Here is a 19,114-nt window from a genome sequence, read left to right as displayed (position 1 = left end):
TGGAGATGAGGAAGGGTTGATAAAACATTTAGCTGGATGTATAGACACACCAGTTGGTGCTATCTAGGGGACTGAAACAAAAAGGGAAAGGGCCCACCAGCAATACCATCAACTGAGTATCTACAGGGACAACTTGTAAAGAGTACGTATCAGCCCAAAATGCACTCCTTGGTTAAATGGAATAATCTAAAGAGTTTAATGATCATCCTTGCTGGTAGGTATGTAGTTATTTTTATTGTGGGATCTGAGGTCTTCCATGAGTTAAAAAGTGACTTTGTTCTTGACTTCCAGACACATACAGAGGAACCTACCTGTTGTACTACTTCCCCTCTAATACTAAGGTTCTAAGTTGCCCTGCTTGTCTGTGACCAGAGACTGAAGCAGCTAGCCAAGTTAAGAGTGAAGTCTGGCTCTGTGGAAACAGACAGAGAGAGGAGCTCACACTGTCTCCATCTCTGCTCTCAGTCTCCCTGTCATTTGTGGTCGTCATCCCAACTCTCCAGTCAGAGGCATGGAGTCCCCCATGCATGCTGGGGAGAAGTGTGGCACTTTTCATGTTCTCTTGTCTGTGCTCTTACATAGAAATGTACAATTAAGAGGTGCACAGTGATCTGGTAGATGTGTTTCCAATTCTTCCTAATAAATTTTGACAGCATGAACATGTTTCGATTCATATTATATTTAGCTGTGTGTAATTTTTCTCTATTTTTTAATCAACATTTTTGGTGTTTTTCCAAATTTGGTGATTTTTTTTCAAAATGAGTCTTCAAGATTACAATTAGCATGTATGAATTTCTGTCAATTATAAGTCAACGTAAGCAGTAAGCTGTTATTGTTTAAAGTAGGCTAAGACTGACCGTGTGATTAAGGGCATATGAAATGTTCTTTGAGTGTATCTTGAGACGGTAGGTTAGAGCTAGCCACAGCATTAGTTCAGGTTATTATTCCTGAGAAAATCTTAGTTTAAAATGATTATTAAATTAGAAAAATCAAGTGTGTTTTTTCTCTTTCTTCTTTTGTGGAGGTTCTTTTGATTCTCTGTAGATCGAAAGGGAAGGAAAAAACCATGTCCTTTATTGTAAAGACTCCCACATATGGTGTCTGTCCAAAGGTGAATTGAGTGTCATGAAATTCATGCTATCATTGAGTGCCACGCGAAAGGAGGGAGACATGAGTGTGAGTGGTGCAGATTACAGCTGGTAGATTTAAATTGGAAATTGCTAAATTCTTGAATTTTTGAATGACATCACACTCTCTAGTTGTTTCTTAAACTGAAGATTACAAGCAAGCATTTCTTTTCTAATGATGCCTTTATGAGTAAAATGTTGAATCATACAAAGAATACAAATTAAAGGTTAAAAAAAAAAGAACTGTGTGGGAGGGGCAGAGACTTATAAAAGCAGTCGTTACCTTGTCCACACTGTGCCAGCTTTCCAAGGAGCATTTCCTGTGTGTCAGCCGCTCAGAAGATAACGAGGTAATAAAGTGTTTCAGCAATTCCTCTGACCGTCTCTAGTGAATCCAGGGTGTCCTTCTTCTCTTTTCCTTCATAGCAATATTTGCTATATTGCTGTGTAGAAGGTGAGTAAAGAAATAGAACCGTGTTTTCTTTTTCAATTGTTCAACTAAAGATATTTGGTTTAAGACTTAAATTACATATATGACTTCTTAACTTTGAGTCTCAGAAGATAGCAAATACCTATGTATCACTAGCCAAACTGAAATTGAAATGTGCATTTATTGGAGTTTCAATGCTAATATTATTGAACAGACTATGTAATATGTATGTTTTATATTACCTATTGGTTTGATATAAAATTAGACATAAATAACTACAAATATTAAAATGTTTATACTTAAACAATTGAAATTAAGCATTACATTTATTTACATAAATGTAATTTATTGTAATTTATGTATATCTATAAATATGTGAAGTTCAATTTTCACCTAAAATTAACAGCCTGAAACTATAAAAATTAGGGATCAATTTGGGTCAGGACAATCCAGTATCAAAATGTATTTATTTAACCTAATTCTATAATAGATCAATTCTGTGAAAGAGAAATATCACATAAATTAGCTAATGGGTGAGCCAAGCCAACAATTTAATCTGTAGCAAGTAGATAATTATTCATTATGAAAACTATCAACTAAAATACTGGTTCCAGTTTGTTTTATTTTTGATGGCATATTTCCTTGTCATTACTGCCATATCTTAGTTTTCACTGAGTTTTGAAAACAATGTAAAAACATTTTTTATTATGTGGTTACTCCCACTAAAAATGTTTGAAATGCTGCAGAAAAAAATCCAATTTAACATCCAGGTCTACTGCAGAGAGAGAGAGAGTGTAGCAGGTGGTGAGCCTATGGTACCTCCCAAATTCATCACCTCTGCCAAGTTTCACTAGTTGCATTTGCCAAACTTGAATTGCAGGAACCAACAGAAAGAGGAGAGAGCCCCACCCAGCAGACAATTTCCATGTATTCATCCTAATGTTAATAATAGTGTCATATTTGGAAGCGTATGGAGTTGTATGGCTTATTATATTATCATCATGCTACAACCTCGTTCTATCCAAATATAAGATGTGGACTTGTCCAAGAGCCAGGGACTACTATATGGATATGTATACTAGTTTGAAGCTTTCAAATATTGTTTGAGGAATTTGTAGGAACAGGCCTACTGAAATTAATTAGCTCTGCGATAATTGCCTCTTCACATTTTCATTATTATAGCAGAAATCCCAAAGGAGATGGGATATGTGATTATTTCCATTAAACACAATGTAGCATTAGGTAATTGCAGTAAAGACACCAACTATCATTTTTATGTAAATGTAATTAACAATGCATCATTAAAAAAGTAGAATTCCAGAGCAAGGGTTGTTGCTCAGATGGTAAAGTACTTTCCTAGCATGCATGAGGCCCATATTTAATTCCTAGTACTATGTATATCAGGCTGGCTTGCACACACATGCAATCTCTGCTCTTGGGAGGCAGACAAAGGAGGATCTGAAGTTCAAGATCATCCCTAGCTACATGTTGAGTTCAAGGTCCACCTCTCTAATACAAAATAATTCAGATTGTTTAGTTCAACGTTTTTCTTTATTGGTAGAACTAAGGATCTGAGCACAGACCACAGAACAACCAGTGCTCAGATACATTCTCAGACTGAGATGAATTCATAAAGGAGTAAATAGATCTGGAACTATTTCACTCCATTTAGTAACGTTTTGTTTTCTATCAAGTTACCCGAAGTCCTAGTTTAGTATTATCTGCCCCTTCTGTGGATTGTCTTGACTCCTAAGTTTTCCTAATGCTAAAGTATGACTATACAGATTGTTTCACAGATTTATGAATAGGAGACATTGGTGCTGATCTCTTATTTGAATTTTCACATAGAAACAGAAGAACATTTTACTCATAATTTTAAAGAAATGCTTTAAGGAAACCTTTGCATGAAGTCTTATCATTATACCTTTATGTTTCTGGTGGATAAGTTAGTTTCTGAACTACTTGCCTTAATCTGACATCTGCGGTAAAACAAGAAAGAAAGCAAAACTTTTTTCTTTTACATTAATAAACGTTCAAGGAGCAATGCAGGCATGCTTCCTTCTTTCTTTCTTTCTTTCTTTCTTTCTTTCTTTCTTTTAAATTTCCCCTTTCTAGTATTTCTCAGTATATCAATTCCACAACTCTGAGAGTCATAGTGAAGACTTGTATCAGCAATGGAAGGATTCAACCATCTGGAAGTCAATAGATTTCCTCTGGCAGATGCCAGTCTGTATGTTGGTGACATTACAGTGAACTGTGGGACCTCAGAAAAGTTGTTTGACCTCCAGGAGCTTTTAAATATGGTCTGTAAAACAGTCAGTCATATCCATTCTGTAGGGTCACAAAAAAGTTAAAAAAAAGTACTGGTGTGACACACAAGCCTGGTGACCTGAGTTCCATCCCCAGAACCCATGTAGACATGGAAGAAGAAAGCTGGCTCCATAAAGTTATCCTCTGACCTCCACGTGCCCCCACTTATGACATGTGCACTTTTGCTCACACTTATGTGCCCCCTGCTCCAACACATACTCATTAACTCAATGAAGAGGCAAGGAATGGGAACATATTTAAGAAACACAAGTTATTTTACTTTAATAACTTGTCTTTACAAGATGCAATAGCATTTTTTTATAAATGACAACTTTTAGTGCAAATTTTTCTTTCTTGCACAGCACTTCTATAAACAGCCAAGACAGTAGCTACAGTCTTGCTTCATCCAGGGAACTCCCCACTAGTCTCCAGTTCTGGAAACTCTTTCTCCCAGAAAGTTTGCAAAGAGCTGAGTGTTGTCATTGTTTGGTATATTTATCTATTTCAATAATTATAGGTTATTTTAGATGATGATGAAAGAAAAATAGACAGCTAGGAAAATGGTGTTTACCTAACATCCTTTTGCACAGATACACCCTTTGGTGTGTCCAAGCATCCAGCTGCACACAGGACCTTAGGTCATGAAAGGTGTGCCTGTCCTTTATTTTTAGATAGCTACAAATTAAGCATATTGTGTGTCTCCTACACATTGGATTATCCCTGAATTCCTGTGAGCACCTGGATTTGTGTGACGAGAAAGGAAGGTACTAAAGTGAATTTCCCAGTCCACAGGAAATCATTTTAGAGCAAGGCTGTGCCATGAGTGGTGAGCATATTGAGGGTGTGGTAGGATCTGGGTGCCTATACCAACCCTCAAGCAAGTCTATATACTTTAAAAAATACAGAAGTTAAAGACTGATGGACTCACCTGAACCCAACAAGAATGTGTACAAGTGGCATTCGTTTGGATGTGTGTATAATATTCTGCATATGTACATATTTGTGTGTTGTGTGAGTATGTATGATGTGAATATGTGTGAAACATGGAGGTTGAGAGTGATCCTGGAGGTCACCTTCCTGGCTTTCATTTCCCCTCCTACTTTTTGATATTGAAGGCATGGTCAACTAGCTTTTGTTTAGCAGTAGTTTCTTCCCTTGTACAGGATTATAAGTCCTTTTATTCATAGGATTTCAGTGAAGGATAAATGATTATGGAAGTAGACTATCTATTACAATTTAGTGCCTATGGCTTTCTGGATCTCAGTGTAGACAGTAAGAAGTCAGTGGATGTTATTGTTACTACTGTTCTTTTTATTATATGGCTATCACAAAGTGTTACTCCTCGTTATAATACTGATCATCGTGTCTCAGGATTGGCTACATAGTTTTCAGAGTCTGGGGAAAGTGCAGGGTTTCCTGTTTAAAATGATTCAGATTTCCAGATGGTTATGGGGAACACTCTGTCTGGGCATAGCGAGCTGCACAGGATTCATGACTGTGATCTGTTTTTACCTTCCTTCATTTTGTTCCAAGGGAACAGTCAGAAAGGGAGCTTAAGGCAGGGTGCTGTATGTATTACTCTGCTGGCTTCACCACCATACAGAACTTTTCTCTTCCCACTTCCTTTCTAGATTGAAACAATGGAAGAACTTTCCATGGCAAATACCATGTTTGCCCTCAATCTCCTTAAGCAGATAGAGAAATCGAACTCTACCCAGAACATCTTTATCTCTCCATGGAGCATCTCGTCCACATTGGCCATAGTTTTGCTCGGCGCCGGGGCTAACACTGAACAGCAGATGGCCAAAGTAAGTTTGCTTTAAACCTCCCAACAGAACCACGTGTTTTCTGAATAGAATGGTAGGCTTGCTCCTGTTTTCTGCTCAGCTCATATTGTGTCTAGGGAAACAAGAATGGTGGTATGATTACATCACCAGACATTACACTATGGACTTGGTAAGTTTAAACTTATAAAATGTCCAAACCAGGAAACTACTCTACTGCAAACAGAAGAAAGATAGCAATATCTTTACAAGGATGAAAATAGCTACCAACAAAATCTTTCTCTAAATCATATCATGCTTAGACTTTGCAGAGCAAGTGTTTTGCATACTTTATTTCATTTGGTTTCAAATCAAATATCATTGCACAGATGAGATCGCTGGCAATGTGTTCCCCAGAGCATTCATGGTTTCCCAACTTCCAGCTGAGGCTCCCTCTTAACACTCTGCCACTATGGGTAGGTTTCTTCCCCATTATAAAAAACGTTTCCTGACGATTTCAAACCAGGGTCACAAAGAAGAAAAAAAGCAAACACAGAGATGCATAGTTAGATACAGCTTTAATGGGATCCCCTAAATTTTCCAACTGTGAAGCTATCTCTACACAGTGGGACTGGATACTCTAGACACCCAGGCTTCGAAACAGTGTGGATAGCATATGAAGCATCATTGTCAGAGATGTATGCGTCAAGCTTTCCACTTCCTTCCTTGATGAATGGACAGATTCACACAGGGTGCTCTTTCCCAGACCTCAGAACTTCTTAAAATACATAATGCAACACACCTGAAGACTCATACACTGTATTTAAATTTTGTTTCTCATGTTCCTGTTATTTGTTATGTCAGAGACCCGAAAGTGAAAATCATATAATTAAATTTTTCATTGCATTCACATGCATGCAATTGTTAACAATACATGTTTTGAGTACAAGCATGCATTGTGCTTTCAGTCACACCAAAATGCCACTGGCTCCTTCCTGCTTTCCCACGAGAATGTATGTGAGCATAAGTACATTCTTCCCGGGAACATCGTGAACCACCTTGAGTGTGCCTTTTTTCAAGTACAAAGTTTCCCTGAGACAAGAACCAATCGCACTGCAGATCTGAAGGTAGATAGATTCTTCTCATGCCTGTGACCGTTAAACGTCGTATCTTACAACAAATCTCGATTGTTCACCTCTGATGGGAGTGCAGTTGTACGATATCCCCTTCATCTCCTCTACCTTGAAAAAACACAGTAAACTACCTCTTACCCTAGGGAGTATTAGTGATTTTAATTTTTAATATAGCTAGACCACAAATTTCACATGAAGATTTGGGTCCCTCTGGGTTGCTAAAAAATGATTTTGATCCACTAGAAGAAAAATTCATCTAGTGCTCGTTCTAGACAGAGACAGATTTCTTAAACCAAGAAAGTTCTTTCAAAATGTGAGATCATGCAATTTTCTTATAACTTTGCTACATGAAGAGATTTTATAACTCAAGTGCTAACTTTTATTTAGTTTCTAAATAAAAAGAGATTTTCTTTAATTTAGGGAAGAAGCATGGGCTGAAACATCAGGCCTATCTGGGTTTCCTGCTTTCCTCCTAGATTAATTATCTAGATTAATTAGGTCAATGACAGATGTGATTTATATGATAAATGTTATCATTGCCCTCAGCTAAGTGTATAAGGGCACTGAAATCCTCCGAGACTCAGTTTTCTCACCTATAAAGTGGGAAAGCATTTAGAAACTAATTGCAGTAATAGTTAAATCTTATTAATTCTAAATCTTATAAATGACCTTTTGAACACTGCTCAGGAACTTACATGAAACTCAGCATCCTGTGATATAAATGCAGTGATTATCATACTCGTTTTATAGATAAGATAAGTAGGATATCAAGTTGGGAAACGGTGAGCTAGAAGATGTAATATTGTTATACCAGAGGAAAGAAACAGAATAAAGCGGGGAAATCCCCTAGGCACCACAGGGCTACAGGAGATCAGTTTGAAGACACGGGATGTTTGTCAGTTCGATTCTTAGAGTGATTTCTGTGATTCTTCCCAGCCAGGTTGTCTTTCTGAACCCCTGCAGGGGCCAGAATCACCTCACATTCAAATCTGGAAGAGACACTGGCCCCAGTGAGGGAGTGTCTCTTCTGGTATTCATAGAAGCTCTCTTGCTCTCCAGGAAAATCTCAATTTAAGCATCAATTGTTTTAGAAAGTAGGAAAACCAGAAAATCTGTACAGGAAATAATCCTTCTCTGAAAGAGAGGAGTAGGGAGGAAGGGAGAGCGAAGTAATGACATATGACTCTGGGAGCCAAGAAGAAAATACCCTAAACACCAGCATCTTTCCTTCTTGTTGAGAAGGCTCAATATTAGTTGCCTAGTTCATTATGAAGCTCTAATTACTAGCCTAATTTACAAGTTGGTTTCTTCTTCACTATGGGCCTCATGAGGAAGTGCTTCAGGGTAACAGGTCCCCAAAGACATTAGAGGTAGGAGGCCCCATGAATATAAGCCTGGAAGAATAAGTTGAGTCGGTGACAGTTTTGTAGCAAAGGGATTTGATCTAACTTTGCAGAGGACAGTCTCTCCACCAATTTTACAGGGCTGTATGAAACTACATACTTACAGTGACAGAGATTCAGTGCATCAGATACCTGTAAATTGCCCCCAACACGATATTAATTTCTCTCTATGTGTGCTTATAGAATATGTGAATATCTTATCTTGGGTGATCCTTGTTAACATTATGTGACTCATATTCATGTTAAGGCTTACTATGGCTTCTAACTTTCTTCAGCTTAAAATGTAAAGTAGGAGAAACCACTTCAGAGAAGAGTTAATGAGCTAGTTCTATTGTTTTATTTAAAAATTAAAAGCTAAAAACTAAAAATACAATAGTAAATATTGATGCTTTTCAATACAATTTGTGAACTCCATAAAATTTCAATAATTCAGAGTAGACTTTATAAAGTATCTCATAATAAAATTGATTTCTACAATGTCCACTATAGAAGCTAGAATCAAATACTTCATGGATTTTTATGATACACGAGTGCCTATGTTCTTTTTCTACATACAAATGCAGAGAACCAGACATACTACTGTCTAGATCAGTGTTTCTCAAATTTCTAGCAATCCTTTAATTCAGTTCTTCATGTTGTGGTGACCCCAACTATAATTTCTTTTTTACTACTTGATAACTGTAACTTTACTAGTTATGAACTGTAATGAAAAATATCTGTGTTTTCTGATGGTCTTAGGTGATCCCTGTGAGAAGATTTTCAACCCCCAAAGGGGTCACAACCCACAGGTTGAGAAATGCTAAACTAGTGATGCCTGAACCTTGAAGTGAAGTAATTTTCTATGACTCTCATCATTCCTCTTGATTCTGATTACAGGTGCTGCAGTTTAACAAAATTGGCAGCTATGACGTCACCACAGGAAAACCAGAGAACTTCCGTGGCTGTGATTTCGGACAACAGATACAGAGGGACAATTATCCTAGTGCTATCTTACAGGTACCTGGCTTGGTCTTCATATTTCTTTTGTATTCTATCTATTGTCTCAAAGTCATAGTGTTGTACTTAGAAGAAATGTAGCACAGGTATCCCACCCATAGATACAACACTCAGACTTGGTGCTGCGATAAATATCCTTAGGGCATCCAATAATGAGGCACAGAGCTAGGACACAATCCAGAAGACTTGATAACTTTTTCATCATGGTTGTTTTCAATTCTATCACAGTCTTCTGCCATATGTATGCCATATATAAACAATTGCCACACAATGTACAAAACTATATCTGTGTGTGTATGAATTATACATATATATGTATATGTGTGTGTAAATATATTATTCTTAAAGTGTTTTTTGATATGTTACAAGATTATTTGGATTTTTATGCCCATAAGTATGGATAGGAATTGCATAAGGGGAAGAGCAGATGATAAGAAATAATGAACCCTGGTGACCTCATGAGAGTCCAATAACAACACCATCTAGTTATAATCTATTATCTATCTATCTATCTATCTATCTATCTATCTATCTATCATCTACCTACCCATCTATCTACCTATCTATGAATAATGTCTTCTATCTAGCTGTCATTTGTTGTTTACATGCCTTTACCTACTGTGTCATCTATTTTTATCTACCTAATAATTATCATATTAATTATCATCTATTTACCTGCCTATATCTACCTACTGTTACATCTATCTATCTATCTATCTATCTATCTATCTATCTATCTATCTCTATCTATCATCTGTCTACCTACCTATCTATTACCTAACTACTACCTACTTATTATCTATCCATCCATTCTTCTAATCTATTACAGGTTATATATATATTTGTCTATTTATTATCTATTATATGAAATAATACCTTTTTTCATATTCTATGTCCTTAAAAATCAACAGCCTAGTTACATTAGAGAAATCATCTAAGAATAAATTTTTAGTAACTAATTTATACAACCATGCCCGTGATCAGATTATAAGGACGTCGCCTGAACTTTCTTTCCTGGATAGCCTGGTCCTCCACTCACCTATCACTTGATATCCTCTGGAATAGGTTAGATAGGAAAAACCTCCATGACGTATTCTGAAACCCCATAGACTTCAGTCTTGCATTTTAGCTCAGCTGATGTTGAGTGAGCCAGTTCATCACCTCATTTATAGCTCCAAGTTGACCATTTGACTTCTTATTTATTTTGTGAATCTCTAAAGCTCTGGTATTCTACTGTAGAGGCTACCTTGTAAAATGGGAACCTATTAAAGCTATATACGTTTTGGTAACATTTCACTAGAGTTTCATGGAGAACTTCATTTCACTAGAGTTTCATTGAGAACTTCATAACTGGGAAATAAAATTATAAACATTCTTTAGAAACACTGTAGTTTACAAACTTCCAAGGAACCTGAATTTCTTTTGGGCAGTGGAGTTCCTTATTTCTAATGGAATGTAATCTAAAGACATAGTAGGATTCTAAACTAATTAAAATGTACCTTTAGAGCCATACTGCACACCGTCTTTATACAAATTTTTGTTTCTGTTTTGTTGTTGTTGGTAGTGGTGTTTTTGTTTGTTTTACTTGTTGGGTTTTCATTTTGTTTTGCTTTGTTTTTTATTTGTTTTTTTGTTTTTTTGGCTGTTGGGTTTTTGTTTTGCTTTGTTTTTTAGTTGTTGTCTTTGTTTTTGATGAGGTATTCAAACAGGCTTGGCTTGAACTCATTGGGCTGCTATGATGGGCCTTGAGCTCAGTTTTTGTGTCTCTGCCTCTCTGCTGAGATCACAGATGGGAGCCATCACTGGAGTCTTTTTGGACAGCATTCTTACAAAAATTTTTCCGCTGGTGGACTAGAAAAACATGCATGAGTACAGTATTTTATTGTTGTGTTGAGAAAGTGTTATTCCATTAGTATACTTTTGTTAATAGTACTGTGTTATAAGTGAAAATTTCTTCCTTTTATTAAGGCACAAGCAAGAGATAAAATCCATTCAGCCTTCTCCTCTCTCAGCTCAACAATCAACACACCACGCTTGGGAGATTATGTATTAGAGAGTGCAAACAAACTATTTGGAGAGAAGTCTGCAAGATTCAAAGAAGTAAGTGAAGCTTGTCACTAGAAGGGCTGGTTCCAAAGTCAGCAAGGAGCTCAGTTTCAAAGCACTGCCCCACAATTCCTGGTAGCAGAGTCCTGTGTGGGCTTTTAAGGGATTAGCTGACTATCTCTTCCACCTAGTTGAGGATACCTCATGCAAAAATCAGTAAATGATGTAACTGGTATTCTATTCTCTATTCCCCAAGCTATCCCTTTGTTCTTAATCTTTAATGCAAAGGGCAGCTGGAGCTGTGGTGGGTGAGGTGAGGTGGGGTAGGGGTGGGGGGAGGGGGAGGGGCTGGAGTGCTGGCTGCAGACACTGTTCCCTGGATCTACACCAGCCCCTGCCATCTCAACTCCCATTTTCTCCATGTCTCACTAGTTTTGTTGGAGCTTGTGATTTGTCACTCCATCCTTTATCCACATATTTGGTGGTTTTTTTTGTTTGTTTGTTTGTTTTAAAGGAATACATACAACTCTCTAAGAAATATTACTCAACAGAACCTGAAGCAGTAGACTTCCTTAAATGTGCAGAAGAAGCTAGGGAAAAGATTAATTCTTGGGTCAAGACTCAAACCAAAGGTAAAGCTTTGGAATTTTTCTTTCTTTCTTTTTTTTTTCTACACAGAAAACTTTGGTTTTTCTTTTTAAATCATTCTTGAATTTCACCCTCATTCCCTTTTAATTTGCTCAATCAATTTTCCTTCACCTCCTTCTGGGTTGAATGAAGCTAAGACTACTGAAAAAACATTGGAAAATAATATAAAAAGAAGTGAAAGTCTTTCCAGATACTATAAAACTTATACTTTAAATGCAATGTTTATACTTTTTATTATAAAATGTCAATATGTGTTGATTTCTGAAGGTGAAATCCCAAACCTGCTACCTGAAGGTTCTGTAGATGAAGACACCAAGATGGTGCTGGTGAATGCTATCTACTTCAAAGGAAAGTGGAAAACTCCATTTCAGAAGAAACTTAATGGGCTTTATCCTTTCCGCGTGAACTCGGTATGAGACAAGACATACTTTCTTAACATGTATTTAAGCCTTTATAAAGGATACAGAAAACTTGGAGACTGTTCACTGATTTTCTTACAACTTGCTAGTTACAGCTTATGAATATTGGTAATTGATTCTTTCATGCTATTGAATATATTCAATAGTTTTCTAAGATCTACATGGATAGAGATAAAGACCATGGTTTTTTAATTATAAGCCTGGACTTAGATGTTGGTTCCACATTTATATCATGAACACCATCCATGTGTTCTGTTTTTTAATCTTTGAATCTAGAATAATGCCTAGTTCAAAAGGCTTGTGTAAATTCAATAAGATTTCATAATTATTCAATAAGATTTATCTAAGTTCTTGACTCATTTTAAGTATTATTATTACTGCTATCTTACAAATCATTGTTTATAAAGTAAAAAATCCATTAAGTTTGAGTAGTTGAGAAGTCAACAATATGCAAATAATTTGCTTTGTTGATTGAAGAAAACATTTCCTTGTTAACATTGAAGCAGAAATCATTTAGTGTTTTAGTCTGTAAATATCTTAAACATCTGGGAACTGACTTTCCTATTTTGCTCTATAACAATATTAGCATGAGAGCATACCTGTCCAGATGATGTTCCTCCGTGAAAAGCTGAACATTGGATACATACAGGACCTTAAGACTCAGATCCTAGAACTTCCATATATTGGAAACATGAGTATGTTCCTGTTGCTTCCTGATGAGATTGAAGATGCGTCTACTGGCTTGGAGTTGGTAATGAATTACAATTTCAAATCTGCCATCAAACTTTCCTTTGCTCAAAATGAGCATCTATGACATGGAAATGGTGTATAATTTGTTACAGAAATCAGTGAGTCAGTTGATCATACATGTGCTATGTCACAAAATTTCAAAATCTGAAATTTACATTGTTTATGCTACCATCTTACAAAATTTGTCCAGTTCATTAAATTTTAAGCACAGTAAATTCTTTTAATTATTACTTTTTATGTTTTGAGATTATAATTGCAACATTTCTTTCTTTTTTCTCTCTTCAACCCTTTCTTATACTTTCATTTGCTATCTTTCAAACCCATGACCTATTTTTTCCATTAATTATTGTTTCATTCATTCTATATCTGTATCTGTGTCTGTGTCTGTATCTATATCTGTATCTATATCTTACTATATCTATATGCATAGTTAGAGGCTGACACACATGTGTAGTCTTAAATACAGCTTGCTCATTCTGCACAATGTTACAGGTATACATGTTTTGGGGGCTGACTCTTTGGTCTCAGATAACTGATCAGTGTACTCTTCCCTAAGGAAGAGCATTTCTGTCATTCTCAGCATTCTTAGCTGCCTATAGTTCTTTGTGTAGGGTTGAGGCTTCACTTTCTTTTGAACTCTTTCTTACACTTTATTAATTGTTTGAGAATCTCATACATGTCTGTGATATGCCTTGATAAGATCTCCTCCTTCCTCCTGCCACTGCAGCTGCGTCCATACCCTCTCACCACTTTTCTGTTCAACTTCACATACTCATTTTTTAAACTCCACTGAGTCTGCTGTGTGCTGACTGAATGTGCATGGATACATGAGTATACACTGGAGCAGGGGCAGCCTATTAGGAGCTGCATCCATGAGAAAATCCAACTCTCTCATCCATAGTAGCCACCAGTGGTTTTTGGACATGACAGGGCCACTCCACACATGAATTCACAGAATGTGTGAGTTCAAACACAAGGCCTACAAAAGATCAACCCCCCCCCCAAAAAAAAACAAGTATGGATAGTAGAGGGGCTCATGAAGCCCCACCTCTGAGGAACAATTGGCAACACACACACACACACACACACACACACACACACACACACACTCGGGTACCTGGAATCAACCGTGGCTCCCTGGAGGAGTAGTCAATGCTCTTAACTACTGAGCCCTTTCTCCAGCCACTCAGCAATTGGCAATTGATTTTTAACGTTAGACTTTGAGTTCTCTCTCTCTCTCTCTCTCTCTCTCTCTCTCTCTCTCATTCACTTTTTGTTTGTTCTTTATACTTTGCAGCTTGAACGTGAAATAAACTTTGCTAACTTCAACAAGTGGATCAGCAAAGACACAATGGCTGAAGATGACGTTGTGGTCTACATTCCCAAGTTTAAACTGGCACAAAGCTATGAACTCAAGTCCATTCTTCAAAGCATGGGCATGGAGGATGCCTTCAACAAAGGCAAGGCCGACTTCTCAGGGATGTCCGAGAGGAATGACCTTTTTCTTTCTGAGGTGTTCCATCAAGCCAGCGTGGATGTGACCGAGGAGGGCACTGTGGCATCTGGTGGGACTGGGGCAGTTATGACAGGGAGAACTGGTCATGGTGGCCCGCAGTTTGTGGCTGATCATCCCTTCCTTTTCCTTATCATGAACACAATTACCCAGACGATACTATTTGTTGGTAGGTTCTCCTCTCCCTAAAAGGGGAAGACCTTATTTCCACATTAGGTTTCGTAGCATGAGCTGTAAGCCTCAAAATTGCTTCTTCAAGTGCCAAAAGTTTAAATACTTTACTACACATTTTTATACTTCTGCTATATGCTAAATAGAAACTTAAACGCAACTGTACAACAGTCTGCAATACTTACAGTATAACTCCATTAATGATATTTTTTTCTAAAATCAGACGATGTCTGTTTAGTTCATCCTTATTACTGCTTTGTCTTTATAACTTCAGTTTTTACAGTGTTATTTATTATTTATATAATGGTTGTTTTTTTACAAATTGTTGTCCTCTATCTGTTTAATGAAACTGTAACACTACAGAAGCAGATAATCAGATAATTTTCTATTTAAAGTAGCCATTTAATCTAATAATGAAGGAAAATTATGAGTCTTCCATGCTTTCCCATGATAATCACCCAGAAAAAAGTACTTAACAAAAGACAACAACATGCTATATCTCTATCATTGTATTATCATGTACGTATCTGCAACTCATCTCCAATTAGGATGACATCATAAGTAAGCATGCTTACTTACGCACTGCTTTTTGTTGTTCTCCATTAGGTATGCAGAGCACAAGACCTAGCGATCCTTGTTTGTTAGTTATCTTTCCATCACTGTAACAAAATACATGAGATAATAAAGTTCAAAGTTTTATTTTGGCTTGTTGTTTTATAAACTCCAGTCCACGGTTGATAGGCTGGCTTTTCTGTGTATTGTGAGACCTATGCTGGCTTGACGTGGTTTGTCCAGAAGTCAGCCATTTCATCTAACAGTCTCCTTGATTGATGATTGATGTAGAAGGGTCTAAACCACTGTGGATGATGCCACTCCTGAACAGGTGGTCCTGGCTTCTTTAAAAAAGCAGAAAAAGCAAGGCAGCAAGCAGCCCTCCTCTATGGCTTCTGCTTCATCCTGACTTCAGGTTTTAGTACCTTCTCTAGACTGTGATATGGAATTATAAGCTGAAACCAACCTGTCCTTCCCCATGTTGCTTTGGTTTATAGGTTTCTATCATAGCAAGAGAAACCCCAAGTAAGACAGGTGGTGTCTTATTCACTGTTCTATTTTTATTAAGATACACCATGATCATGGGAACTCCTATAAAGGAAAGTGTTTAACTGGGCTTGCTTTTAGTTTTAAAGACATAGTCCATTATCATCATAGAGAGAGTGTGGTGGCAGGCATGCTGCTGGAGTAGAAGCTGAGAGCTTTACATCTTGATCCACAGGACAGGTAGAGAGGAAGAGATACACTAAGCTTCTAAACCCATCCCCAGTCCCATAATCCTTCTAATCCTTCTAATCCTTCACCAACTAGGGACTAAGCATGCAAATATATGAGCCTATTCAAACCACCTTACACTGTTGTTTGGCTGTGGTGTGAGAGTGAACGTGGGTGTGGATCCTGTTGGGTTGAATTGTGTGTCCCATGTCTGTCCCCTCCAGGTGGCCAGAGCCACAGCTCAGAAAGGCAGAGGTGCGGCAATTTGACTGAGTTCACTCCACACTGTGATGGACTGTCCAGCTGTCAGAAGCCACAGGGCTCCACTCCAGGGGTGGGGAGAACACAATCTGGGGGCCGACAGGGGCCGGAGCTCTTGGGTTGGGGTTTTCTGGTCCAGAAGGTGGCCAGAAACTGACTGGTCTCAAGCCCTTGGTCTCTCAGGAACTGCTGAGAAGACACAGAAGGCCTGAGATGTGGCATATGAGCTCGATCAATTCACAGCAGACGGGCAAGGGGACAAGCTCCAGCAGCATCCCGAAAGGAGAATGAGACTCTTGGTCACGGCAACTGGCTTGGCTGGATCTTGGCTGGGTCTCCGTGGCTGGAACATAGAGAAGTCATCAGTGGGAGATTAGAAGGTGGCTCGGTAGTTGTAGACCTTGTCAATGGTTCCCCATGGAGGGCCCCAAAGAATAGAAATAGTCCAGGTCTAAGAAATGGTCTTAAGATATTCATTGTCATGGCAGAAAAAGTATGAAGCTATACCCTCATATTCTCAGGGCAGGCCTTAGGTTAAATACCTTTTGCAAGGAGGAGGGTCTAGGAAGGGATGCTTAATTAGCTATACCCTCTGGCCTTTAGATATCTCATGAATATGGAGATATCTTTAGGCTCTGCAGCCTGTAGTCATGCCCTCTACCTGTGCTATGTGACCAATGGCTACAAATCTCTCTTTGGGAGGGGCTGAAGAGAGCTGTGGCTACATGAAAGGAACCAGGGAGCCCAGGAGCAAGGCCAAACTCCTACCATCCCTGAGGGTATCCAGGGTTCAAGGCCTCTTGACCAGGTACCCAACTGCCTCTCATAGCCCATGGTCCCACACACTGGTTGTAGAAAATTTGATCAGAGCCCCTTTCTCATAGCAAAAAAGACACATATCAATTTAGAACAGTTTATGTCAGAGTCCTTTGAAGCATCCTTTGAAAGAAATAGACTTTTTGGAAGACAATGCAATGTAGGTAAACACAGTAGAGACCTAGTGATCAGAGTAGGTTCCCCTGTAGGGAGATAAAAGATCAGAGCTCTTATTTCTGGACCAAGAAAAAATAAAATGAGAAGGTTAATTAATTAATTAATTAATTTATTGGTACTTAGAGATTTTCTATTCCTAAAAGGTTTAAAATATCTAATAATTTGTACCATCTTAACATGACTGTTGTGTGACTAAGAGGAGTGGTTCTACTTACATTCCTACTTCTTGTACTTTTTATTCAGATTCTTCTACCTTATTAGTGACATGTGTGTATGGTAACATATGTATATGCACAATAAACATCTCTCTCTCTCTCTCTCTCTCTCTCTCTCTCTCTCTCTCTCTCTCTTTCTTTCCTTTGTCTTTCATTTTTTGTGGTATTAGCTATTGAGCCTGTTACCTCACATATGCTAGGAAAGCATTCTACCACTGAGCTTCAACCCAGTCTATCTATTTTGAAACAGGGACTGATTAAGTTGCCCAGGGTGGCCTTGAACCTGCAGTCTTTCTGCTTTGACCATCTGAATAGTTAGCATTAGGGGTCTGTACCACCAGGTTCCAGTACTTGCTCTTTTTTTGCCCTAATAGGAAACAAAATAACATAAAGCATGGTTCAACTGATATAGACAGTACAATTTTAAATAGGAATTTTAAGTAGGAAAGAAATATAGAGGTTTAGGAAGAAGGGTAAGAACACCTTTGTCTTGTGACTTTTGCATAGATAAACAAATTGGTTCATTCAGCAGAATCTAGATACAAGTGTGTTTATATATCTAGATATCACTAGATAACTAGTATCTAGATATCAGCATAAGCAGCACAAACTTTTAGAACAAGCCTTCTGGCTGAGCAGGGATGTGGCCCTAGTTAGCCTGCTGAGCTCCTGTCAAAGGCAGTGGTCTGTCTATCTGGATGCATTCAGCTAAAAATACAGCTGGAAATGGATAATCATATCTGCTCTTCACAGGCTCAGTAGGCACATCAAATTTCCTACCACAAGTTTCATTCACTTGTGCTATCAGAGTGAGTCTCCACTGTGGCCTCCATAGAGGTCTTCAGTTCAGCAGAAGTGCTATATACGCATGTGAAAAGTGGAGCCGTCAGTTGGTGGAAAGGGCCCTTGGTTCTCTGGGCTGTTTTTGGTATTCTCATAACTCTCTTCCCTCTCATTACCATTCCTCCACGTGCTGGAAAGCGACGCTGGTGCAATCTTGCTTTTTCCTGTGTGACAGAGAAGAGTGGCCACATGAAGGCTAATGGAGAAAAGCAAGGAAAGCAGAAAATGGCGAGCAATGTCTCACATAACGAAGGCATCCAAAACAGTAACGGAAGTCTTATTCCTGTTGTTAAAGGAATTGAACCTGATCCAAGTCACACCCTGGGTTCTGTTCTAGTGTTGCACAAAAGAGCAGTGCTAGGCCTGTGTGTTTCTCACAGAACATTTTAAAGAATACCTTAGCAGATCAGAAACAAATTATGCACTGATAATGTTTTTCATTTTATGGCCCATTATTATTTCACTTGGAACTGTCCTTTTATTTATTTTTTTCTTAGAAACATACCAGTGGAGTCTACATTAATTGCTGTTAGTTGGCAACCTACCAGAGGGTTTTAGCTTGGAATGTATGAGTTACAATTTGTCAGAATTCACGTCTCTGCATGCAGTCCTGCATGGAAAATGTTGGTAATTAATAATTCAGGCAAGAGCTCAGCTGTCTACCTCTCTGAGTTATTTGAAGTTTTGGCCAAGATAAGCCTGAAAAAGGAAGAGTGTTCTGGCTTGTGAAAATGAATCGAAGGTGGGGCTCAGAAGAAGGAGGGGCTATGATTTTTTTTTTAAGTTTCTTCAGTTAAAAGTTACCTAACTTTTGACCCACAGTCTTT

General features: G+C 38.0%; 1 protein-coding gene across 2 annotated transcripts; it reads left to right on the top strand.

The window, feature by feature from the left end:
- Positions 1 to 1,428: 1,428 nt before the first annotated feature.
- Positions 1,429 to 15,414, top strand: Serpinb2 (serpin family B member 2). Of its 2 annotated transcripts, none has more exons than XM_028775635.1 (8): positions 1,429 to 1,477; positions 5,499 to 5,675; positions 9,043 to 9,162; positions 11,131 to 11,262; positions 11,723 to 11,840; positions 12,124 to 12,266; positions 12,862 to 13,026; positions 14,323 to 15,414. In XM_028775635.1, the coding sequence occupies exons 2-8, from the start codon at positions 5,508 to 5,510 to the stop codon at positions 14,725 to 14,727; spliced, it is 1,251 nt and encodes a 416-aa protein (XP_028631468.1). In that variant the 5' UTR covers positions 1,429 to 1,477; positions 5,499 to 5,507; the 3' UTR covers positions 14,728 to 15,414. The 2 variants fall into 2 exon arrangements, with proteins under 2 accessions (XP_028631468.1, XP_028631467.1); XM_028775634.1 differs by having other exon boundaries at positions 1,477 to 1,581.
- The last annotated feature ends 3,700 nt before the right edge of the window (positions 15,415 to 19,114 follow it).

Source organism: Grammomys surdaster, unplaced genomic scaffold (genome assembly GCF_004785775.1).
Source record: "Grammomys surdaster isolate TR1022 unplaced genomic scaffold, NIH_TR_1.0 257, whole genome shotgun sequence".
In the NCBI taxonomy this organism is placed as follows: domain Eukaryota; kingdom Metazoa; phylum Chordata; class Mammalia; order Rodentia; family Muridae; genus Grammomys; species Grammomys surdaster.
This window is presented reverse-complemented; position numbering and strand designations above follow the sequence as displayed.